This window comes from Arachis hypogaea, chromosome 3 (genome assembly GCF_003086295.3).
Source record: "Arachis hypogaea cultivar Tifrunner chromosome 3, arahy.Tifrunner.gnm2.J5K5, whole genome shotgun sequence".
NCBI classification, from domain to species: Eukaryota; Viridiplantae; Streptophyta; class Magnoliopsida; order Fabales; family Fabaceae; genus Arachis; species Arachis hypogaea.
The window spans coordinates 128,054,423-128,065,910 of NC_092038.1; the positions used below are offsets into that span (position 1 = coordinate 128,054,423).

An 11,488-nucleotide genomic window follows, 5' to 3' on the forward strand; every position below is an offset into this window, starting at 1 on the left:
ATTATATAAAGGTATGGATCAGTAGTTCTAGATTTCTAGTAAATCTTTTAGTATAAAAAAATATTATTGGGAGAATTTAGATCTTTCATACTCAAATAAAACGAATACGTAGTCTCGACCAAACAAAGCTTTTTGCGTATATTGTATACTATATATCCTTTAGTGATCACAGCAATTATTTATTTATTCTCTTAAATGAGTAGTTATCTTTTGGGTTAAAATTTTTTTATGGAAAAGTATAGGGTATAATATACTATTTATTAATTTATTGTTAATAATAATTAATTTTTATATTTTAAATATATGTATAAGAAAATATATTTATAAAAATATTTTTATTAGATATAATTATAAAAAAAATATTTTTAATAGATATATTTATAAAAATATTTTTATTAAATACAATTAAAAATAAGAATTGATAAAAATACTGTTAATAATGTAGCGAAATTATTTTTTTATTTATCTATTATCTATAAATTTTGATAGCAATAAGTTTCACCGAAGTGGTGTTTTGTATTGAAAAATCGACTATTCCTGAAACTTAGGTCTTGTTATAAAAAATGGAAAAAGATTGGAATTTAATATTTTTTTAGCTAATAAACAATTAATATTTACTTTTTCATGTTTGTTAGCACAATAATCACGCACCCCATTAGATGTATTTAAGCAACAGGTTGATTCGAATAATAAGAATCACATTTGGTTAAATTTTAATTGATTCCATTTGGTTCAGATTAGATAGTTTTTTTTGAATGAATTCAAACTAATTAAATTCGAATTACATCGATTTTGGTAATTGTGTATCCAATTAAAAATAAAATCTAAAAAATTATAAAAATAAAGAAATAAAAAAGTTAATATAAAAATATGTAATAGAAAAAAATAAAAAATAATACATCATCAAAATTATATTTAAATAAATATCATAGTTTGGATTGAAGAGAAATAAGATTATATATATTTTGTATATCATGGGCACTTAGCGCCCAAAAAAGAATTATAATGCAGCAACTTTAGGGTTGACACAATCTCTTACATCATCATCTTCTAACATTAAAGGTTTAATTATTCTGTTGGTTCTTATAATTTTATGAAATTTTTAATTAGATTTTTATATTTTTTTTAATTGGATTTTTATACTAAGTTTTTTTAATTAAGTCTCTTTTAATAATAATTGGCTTAATTTTATAGAAAACCAACTAAAAAGATTAGTATAAAGACCCAATTAAAAAAAATTAGTATAGAGACCCAATTAAAAAAAAATATAAAAATCTAATTGAAAATTTCACGAAACTATAGGAACCAATAGAGTAATTAAACCAAAATTAAACTTAGTCACAAAAAAAAAACCAAAATTAAACTTAAGTTACCATAAGGACAATTCACAAAATGAATTCAGATAATTTGTTAAGACTCTCTTTCACCAAAAAAATAAGCTCCTCTTTTAATTTTCTAATATATATGCGCTGCAATGTCCCACATTAGCCATGTTCATGCACATTAGCTCCTCTTTTATTTTTCTCCTGCTCTATCTATTTTTTAAAGGAAAAGTACAGGATACCAATATATTATTTATTAATTTATTATTAATAATAATTAATTATTATATTTTAAATACATATATAAAGAGACACATCTATAAAATATATATAAAAATACTTTTATAATTTTATTAGACACAATCATAAAAAAAATATTTTATTAGACATATTTACAAAGACACTTCTATTAAATACAGTCATAAATAAGAGTTAGTAAAAATTGAACAGTAAAATTGACAGACACTGTTGATAACGTAACAAAATTATTTTTCAAATGCCATACTTATGGTTGTCCGCACATGTTCCATTATGGTCGAGCTTGTCACTCTTGGTCTCTCAAATGGAGGAGTAAATATTTTCTTGAATTAATATAAATTAAACCTAATCGGATAAGCCGGTTGGTTTGGATACCCGATTATCCGTTAGGCACAAAATTAGTATAATTAGGTTTGAACAATTTTGGTCGGTTGATGATCGAATGATCCGTATCCGAGAATACCTCCCTATATACTATACATTCACGCAATTAACACTAAGAGTTTCTATTTCTTATTATTGGCCTCATTCAATTCTTGAATCCGAGTGCATCTATTGCAGGACAAAGATCATTTATGTCAGGCGACTTCTTGAGCTTTTTCGTTTTTAATTTTTGGTCACGTCCTCTCATAGTTTTGTCAAAAAAACATTTTTTTAATTGGGTCAGGAAGTTTTCTCTAATCTGGTGCTCTTGATTTGCGTGTTTTTTTCATATCCAATTTGGTCAATTGGGCAAGCTCTCTTAGCGAGGGCGATATGTGAAGTGCAGAAGCAGGCCCATTTAATATCAGCTGAAGGCACTTATAAAATGACAGCGTTTATAAACTGATTGGGCCCATTCGAAAACATGACTAGGCTTTTGCTACTAATAAGCCCAATTAGACCAACCAATGAAAATATGAAATAGACCAAACAGCATTAGTACATTCTGCCAGCTACGTTTTGTTTTTACTCTTTACTCCATTAGTACTAGGCTCTAGCAAATAGCAATAAAGTGCAAACCGTCTAGTACTGCCAAAAAAAATAAACTTACCATTACCAATTGAAAAACTTCAAAATTTGTTGATGTGCCACCAGCACTTTTGAGACAAATTTTGTTTGATGATTGTAGAGGAACTTTCTTACTCTGGATTGATGAGTGTCTTGTAATTTTGGGCTTTAGCCCTATTTAAATACCCAAAAAAAAACTTCAAAATGCAAACTGTCAATGTTGCCTCCGAAATATGAAATATTCTCTTATATATTATGAAAGTACACCGCTTTCGGTTTATATACTCTTTTAGTTTTTTGGTATGTATACTCAGAGATGTATAATGACAATGTAAAACCTAAATACATTTAGCATACACATATTTGTAAATAAAATATCCCAAAACCCGTTAATAATATGAAAGTTGAATATTTTTATTATTTTCTCAATTTGAAACCAAGGAAGTCATCAATCACGTCCACATATTAATTTGTCCTTCTCTTATATTCTGTTTTTATTAAATATCAATAGAGGCCCATTAACAAGTGGGATCCACTAATCCGGCGAAGAACGAAGCCCAAACGAACCGTGCAAACCGTACCAAACCAAGCACAACGAACGTAGCTTCGTGGTTAGTTGAAATATTATAATAGTATTGTATTTCACGAATTAAGCAATAGCGTTACCGTGAATTCAAATGAAATCCTATCCGTACCTTATTCTCTCCGATAGCGACACTTGGATTCCTCCACTTACCAATCTCTCATTCACTCATTCAGAACACAACAAAAACAAGAAACAAAAAACCAAAACCAAAAGTTCTCTCTCTCCGTCTCTTCTGACTTTTTATTCTGTGGTTTCCTACCTCTTAGGGCCCTCATCCGCTCCAAGATTTTTTTATTCAAATCAACAATAATTCATGTATTTCAGCCTTCACAAAATTATTGAAAACAACTTGTAATTATATTTCCTTAATGTATGATAATGCTCTTACGTTATACATAAAAAATTATAGATTAAAGTTTGTAGGCTGATTATTAAATTGATTATGTCACGCATAAGTAATATGGCACAATGATTTTCGTTTTAAATTATTATCACAGGAGTGTTGGACAATTTTAAATAAATATACGTAGGTATTTTTTTATTTTTTGTTAGCGAAATATTTTTTTTTTTCTAAATATCTCATTCAACTGTAGTTGAAATCTCTCATCACTTGTTATATTAACTGATTAATCAGTTATTAGTTATTGTATAACATCTTTTCGAACTCTTTTATTTATCTCTCACTGTTTAATAAAATTTAATATTTATTTTAATAATTTTGTATAATTAAAAATATTTAATTTAAGAATAAATCAATACAAATAGAAATAAAATTAAATAAATATAAAAATAATATTTAATTGAAAATTTTTGAAATTATATATATCAATTAAAAAATATAATATAAATTTAAATATTCTGTTAGTCTCTATAATTTTCTTAAACTTATAATTAAGGTTTTTTATATATTTTTTTAATTAAATTTATATTATTTTTAATTTTATAATTAAGTCATTGTTAATGTAAAAAATATTAGAATTAACTGAATATTTTTCTACAAACTAAAAGTATTCACAATTAAAAATCTAATTAGATTTTTGATCATATATTTTTTAGAACAAATATTTCACTAATTTTAATATTTTTGACATAAAAATAACCTAATTACAAAATTAAAAATAATATAAAAATTTAATTATAAAATATAAAAATTTAATTATAAATTTTATAAAATTATAAAGACTAACCGAATAACTAAATCTATAATATATAATTATTTAATATATTTAATCAAATACATAATAAATAACAACAAGCAGTTTGACCTAGTCAGTCCTAGTAATAGTCAAATTGTTTCCAATTTTTCAAGTTTTATATTCAAATCTCATCCTAGAAAAAACATAAATAAATAAAAAAACATTTTTTATTTAAAATAAATTTTTAAAAAATAAAGAAAAACTGTATAATATTTAAGATAATTTTATTTATTATTCTCAAAAATAAATCTTTTTAATTTTTTTCAGTTATTTTATTAAATATTATTTTTTATTATACATTGTTTTAAATAAGATTAAAAATAAAAAATAAAAAAATTAAATATCATACTTAATAAAATAATTAAAAAAACAATTAAGAGAATTCATTCTCTTATTCTCCTTATTATGGTTCTTCTTAATAATTTGACATTTCTATTTTGTGTCCTTAACCAACTTTATACACATTACAACAATATTTCACGTGCTACAATAATTTGTGCCTACTAAAGAATTATTTTTAAAATACATTATTTATTACAATCACATGTAAATAAACAAAAAATATTCTCTAAGTTTACGAGGAAAAAATCTATTATAGACAGAAGGTTAGTTTACCCCATTAACAAAGCGTTATTGTATTATGACCATCTCGATAATTTTAAACAAATCTATATATATCATTAATAGTTATTTTTTCATAGAACATATTTAGTTCAATTTACATTAGTCTGATAAGCTTTTCTAGTTTGGTTATTATAACAAAGCAGAAGATCATATAGGCATAATCCAATCCAATTTATATTTAAAATCAAATCAAATCAAAATATTAGTATTGTGAAAATCAACAAATATCTAAATACGTCTACGTATCCCTGAAAGTTGAAACTAAAGATACTACTAAATTAGTAATGTTTTCAATTACTCACAAGATAGGCCTAATCCCCATCAACGCCACAAAACTAATCATGACCGTTACTAATTCTGAAACATATTGTCCATCTCAGAATCTATGGTCATTATTTTCAGGGCTTCTTTACGTTGACCATTCTAAGTTCTAACATTATTAGTACAAATTAATAGTGAACACATAAAGTTAATAGTTGAAAACCGTTAAATAATTTAAATAATTTAACTAAATTTTTATCTAATAATTTTAAATTATAAACTTTACATAAAATTAACTATATTTATATTTTTAATTTTAGTCAAATATATTAAATTATTTAATAATTTTTAATTAATAACTTTACATAAAAATACTAGTTTACACCGTATTATATAGTACTATACTATGATTCGTTTAATTTAATTAATTAATTAATTAATAATAATAATAATAATAATAATAATGAAAAAGAGAGTCCCTCGTCTCCTTCTTTCTTTCTTTCTGTCTGTCTTTCTCTTTGCGGAAAATGGAATTAGGTGCAGGAATTCTCTGGCATCGCCAGCATATTCTTAACAGAATACAGAAACATCAATTCTTGTAGCACACGCCGGTTCAATTTCTCCACCTTTGTGAAAGCCCTTTCTTTTATCCATTTCAAGGTAAAATATCTCTCTCACGACTCCTTTAAAAAAAAAAATATTAGCAGTTCTAACACTGTAACAAAGCAGCAACCTTTTCTTCTCCCTATTAATTAATTTTCCGTTTTTTTCTAATAAAAAGACGACTTTTTTTTGTGTGTGACGTAGTTTGTTTTGTTTCTGTATCTGGGAATTGTTTATCTGCTATAAGATCTCAATGGTCTCGTGATTATTTAATAGTAATTATTACTGATTAGTGTAGTCAATGGGGGACGCAATCATGCCTGTGTCTTCATTGTCAATATTAAAAAAGAAATATATATTTTTTTAAATAAAAAGTAAATTTGATTTGAAGTTAAATACATTGTTTCGATGGATTAGTTTATTCTGGTATCTGTGTGGGATTTTTCAGGCTTTTACGGAAGGTGGGGAGGTCTTTGACTTTCATAATTTGGATGGTAAGAGGGTGTTGTTGGCTGTGGACGCTACCAAAGGCCAAGTCTTCTTCTTTGATTTCATAAAGCATTTCTCTTCTTCATGTCTTTTGGAATCTTCCTTCACTGAATGGAGCTGGATCTTTCATACAAGATCAGCAGCTCCCCTTTGCCTCGTTTTCTCTGGTTTGAATGGTTCCTCATTTTTACTGTTCACAAGTTTGGTTTTTTATAATTCAAAACTCTCCAAACTCTGTTGTCTTTGATTGATGGGTCTGAGGAAAATTGGTCTCTTTAGCGTTGAGCCTTCTTCAAAGATAGTTTTCATTTGTGCCTGCAAGGTGTTCTAGAGTTTGTCTCTTAGGGGGGGATCTTTGGGGTTATAAGATGGATGAAGATAGCAGCAGCTCTTGGATAAGGAGGGCTAAGTTCTCTCACACAGTTTGTCACCGATTGGAGTATTCCAGATTGGGCTCTTTTCCTAACAGCATTCAGCGGCAGCAGAACTCAGGGACTCTGAAATCAAGGCCCGCAGCAGCACAACCAGCGCCAGCGCCGGCGCCGGCTGCGGCACCTGCAGTTCCTTATAATCCAAACTCTGTATCTAACGTGTCACAGGTTCAGAGAAATCCAATAACGAATAGGCAGAGATCTTTGTCCCCTTTGCCGGTAACTCTTCTCTCCGATGCGTTTAAGGAAGCCCAGCATGAGCAGAAGAGGTTCTCAACTCCAACCACTCCTCGGAGGAAAGACCAGGAGAAGAGAATTATGGGGAAGTTAATGAACCAGGACTCTAAGGACTGTAGAGGAACTAAGGCGTTGTCGAATTCAAAATCGCCTCAAGGTAGTCCAATTGGGCAACTTGCATCAATGAAATTGGGAGAGAAGTCAAAGCACCGCAAGGAATCTGCGTGGACGAAGTACTTTGACCATGGTGGAGGAAGGGTCACTGCTGTGGAAACAGCTGAAGAGTGGACTGTGGACCTCTCTAAGCTGTTCCTTGGTGTCAGATTCGCTTATGGGGCTCACAGTCGGCTTTACCATGGTATGTATAACGAAGAGCCTGTTGCTGTGAAGATTATCCGCGTGCCAGATGACGACGAAAATGGAAACATGGCTTATCGGTTGGAGAATCAGTTCATTAGAGAGGTCTCGCTTTTGTCTCGCCTCCACCATCAGAATGTTATAAAGGTAACCAAGTTGATCCATTTCCCTTCTTTTTTACATCATGTTCACAAATTCTGGTTGTGAAAGTACAGAGTACTATCTGTTATTCTGTTGAATGCAAGAAAGGCAAATCCATTAGTTCCTTGATCCTTCAGTGATGTAGAAATAAGGACACTACTTTATGCATCCTCTTTCTTGTATTTTAGTTTGATTGTTGGCTCACATATTGTTGAGAAAGTTAATGTAATATCAAGGCTGGTAATTTAGAGAACTGTCTAATATATATATTTTTTTCTGATTCAACAGTTTGTAGCAGCGTGCAGAAAACCACCTGTTTATTGTGTTATCACTGAATATCTAGCAGAAGGTTCCTTAAGAGCATATTTGCATAAATTGGAGAAAAAGACTATTTCTATGCAGAAATTAATTGCTTTTGCTCTGGATATTGCGCGTGGGATGGAATATATACACTCTCAAGGTGTCATTCATAGAGACCTTAAACCAGAGAATGTCCTTATTAGCGAAGACTTTCACCTTAAAATTGCTGATTTTGGGATTGCTTGTGAGGAAGCATATTGCGACTTATTAGCTGACGACCCTGGTACGTACCGCTGGATGGCACCTGAGATGATCAAACGTAAATCCTATGGGAGAAAGGTTGATGTATATAGTTTTGGGCTTATCCTGTGGGAAATGGTAACCGGAACAATACCATATGAGGATATGACTCCCATCCAGGCTGCTTTTGCAGTGGTAAATAAGGTATGCTCCTTTGCAATTAAGTCTTTTTAATGCATAACCTCTTTGTAAAGTTCCTCAAGTTTATTTCTCTTTCATGTATAGACTTCTGTGCACATTGGGATTTAATATTGTTCAATAATTGGATGGGAAAAGCATGATTGCCCCTTTTCTTTCATCCAAATCCCACTTCTGCTATGATCACTTAGTATCATTTGGGGTTAGTGGTTGTTTTGGATCTGTTTGAATAGCAACCATGTAAGAGTATTGAAAACTGGATTTGTGTAACTGATTCACTTCACTTTCAGCTAGACGATGCATGCTCCATTAACTGATATGTTTTGTAATATGCTAATATCTAAATTGCCTTTTATCAATATGGCTTTTATTATTGTCAATGCTTACGTGGTTTTTGCCTTGTTTTTCTCCAAGATTTTATCACGTAGTTGATGATACATTTTCTTATTTTTTCTAAGCTTCCTCTAGTCTTTAAGACGACTGTTTACACTTTTTTAATCTATGTTTGTATCCCATTGATGGCCTGAAAACACCCTATATTTTATAGCAAAATTCCTAGGTGAGGTACCTCTTTGGCTGCATGACTTTTAAAATAGTGGTGGAGTGGTAGAAACTATATTCATCTATACTTGGCAAAGTTGGCAGGGAAGGTCCACTAGTTAGAAAATGAAATAACTTGCATTATAATTTTACACAAATGGCTTCTTCATTCTTGCTGATACCGATTACCACGAATGGAGCTTATTAAATTTGAGGGTGACCGGCCTTCGTGTTCATAGATTTTCCTTCTCTCTTATTATGACATTTCAAACTATAGGATTTGCCCAAGCAATTCTAACACTTCTGTGATGTTTGTATTTATTCAGAATTCAAGGCCTGTTATTCCTTCCAATTGCCCACCTGCAATGCGCGCTTTAATCGAGCAATGTTGGTCCGTGCATCCAGACAAGAGGCCTGAGTTCTGGCAGGTTGTTAAGGTGTTAGAACAATTCGAATCATCACTTGCATTGGACGGAACCTTGACTCTGCTGCAAAACCCTTTGTACCAGGATCATAAGAAAGGGCTTCTTCATTGGATTCAAAAGCTTAGTCCTTCTCATCCAAATAGTGGTCCAGCACTTAAACCTAGATTCTCATGAATCTTCTGAGTAGCCTGGCTTTTGTAGTAGTGATAGCACCCCAGGTCCATTGTAATTAAAAAATGGTAAGTTTGGAGTGTAAAAAAGGACAAGAAGAAAAAGGAGAAAAGAAAAGAAAGTTTTTTATTACTTTTTTTAAATGCTCTGGTTGTAGTAATCTTTATGAAATTCTTATGGAGGGTAAATTGATTTGTGTACATTGAGGCGAAAGCGTGTTTATTTGCCCTATTGTGCATACACACTAATTATATTGAAGCTATGGCAATGGGTTAGGAGCAGTCATTCTTCTTGACCACAGTTTCCTGTTTTTGTTTGTTGTTAATACAGTTATAAAATACTCATATTTCTTTTGTTTCTTTATAGTCTAATATCTCCCAGCTCTACATTCTTTTAGTCATTTATTTTTAAAGGAAACTTGTTGATGCAATGAAATCTGCATAACAAACCGGCAAAGATTAATTAGTTAACTCTACTTTGTGCTTATTGAATTTGAGGTACTATTTCAGCATGGCTGAATAAAATTAAATTGGACAATGTTGTGATGCATACAATAAAATTTGGTGTATAGATTTGAATTATGTGATAAATATTATATGAAGATTGTTTAAACTTGTATGATTAGATTATTTTTAGTGTAATTTACCAGTTTTAGCCTAGTACACCTAACTCTCTAGATGTTTTAAGATTTGAAAGCCGAATTTATTATACATTTCGATTATGTGCCTAGCACAGTTAGCAAAATTCAATTGCAACTTGAAGAGAGGATGAAAGTGAAGGGAGCAAAAAATGCGGAAAAGACAAAAGGACCATAAGCATAGCATGATTAGTATATATTTTTGAGGATATTAAAGTAAATTATGAGATATTTGATATTTTTGTTCCTCTCTAACTTAGCAATATGAGAGAGTATTCAGAGTAACTTAATTCACATGTAGGTTTCTTCTCATGCATGTATGTTACCATCAAAACCTATGAGTTCTTTTCGCTTTTGTTAATTCCGTGTGGCATCAACTAACTTTATTCAAAATATGTTATTCTCTCATTTAATGCTAAATTGTGGAAAAAAGTTGATCACTGTGAACAAGTCACATTCATGACACTTTTCTCACTTTGTGATGAAGTCATGTTCTCGGATTTTAACAATGTTTAATATTACATAAGATAAGTATGTGCAATGAATCTATAGGAGATGATTTCACGTGACTTTGTTAAATTGAATTGGATCAGTTGGACTAGTTAAGAATTTAGTATTATGCTTTTCATTTTTTTTAATAGGTTTACATGACTACTCTATCCACGTTTGAGTAAATTAAAGCCTAACTTTCTTTGTTTAGATGCCATGTAACAAGTAACAACGTGACTAAGCATGTTAGTTGTAATTTTCAAATTAAGCGAACGTGATTCAATGTGATTATGATAGATGATTGTTGTCAACGTCAAGGCGTCAGAGTTGACTATCATCTTGTAGAAAATTCAATGTATTTACTTTTCTTTTATTTTTCTTTTTCTTTTTTTATTTTGGGCTAGGAGTCTTTTCTGGACTGGTGATTCTCATTGCTGGGCTTTTACAATGGGAAAAAAACTTCCATAGATTTGGGCTTTTCGGCATTCCCTTAATTATCTTTTGACATGGAAACAATAAAGAAATAGTAGGCTTTTCATGTTATCGTTTTTTTTCATGATGAGGGCCCAAAGCCACTTTGTATATACCTTCCTTTTCATTATCATTCCTTCATACTTCCACATTAACCTTGCACTAATAAATCATGTTGGCCAAGATTTTGGTTGCTTAATTAGTAATAAATTGAGCATGATTTCTACATAATATACCAAAGCTTGGGAATTTATTATTTGGTAAAGATGCACATTCAGATATCTTTATATAAAATTAATAGTTACGAATTATTAAATGATTAAACATATTTAATAAATTATTATTTAACGATTATTAACAATTAATTTTATATAAAAATAAATACATATAAATTTTTATTTTAATTTTTTTTTGAAGAATCTCATAATGTTTAAGATTATTCTGCTGTCCAAGTCAAACACAAATTAGAGGTTCTAATAATGAGACCTAGCTCAATTGATAAAATTGTATACCTTTTAATAC

The 11,488-nt window shown here is 29.9% G+C and overlaps 1 protein-coding gene across 1 annotated transcript; it reads left to right on the forward strand.

Annotated features, from left to right (window-relative positions):
- Positions 1 to 5,659: 5,659 nt before the first annotated feature.
- Positions 5,660 to 9,728, forward strand: LOC112791480 (serine/threonine/tyrosine-protein kinase HT1). The gene is made up of 4 exons (XM_025834333.3): positions 5,660 to 5,897; positions 6,289 to 7,501; positions 7,784 to 8,239; positions 9,100 to 9,728. Exons 2-4 carry the CDS (start codon positions 6,698 to 6,700, stop codon positions 9,370 to 9,372), a joined length of 1,533 nt encoding a protein of 510 aa, XP_025690118.1. The 5' UTR covers positions 5,660 to 5,897; positions 6,289 to 6,697; the 3' UTR covers positions 9,373 to 9,728.
- Positions 9,729 to 11,488: the final 1,760 nt, after the last annotated feature.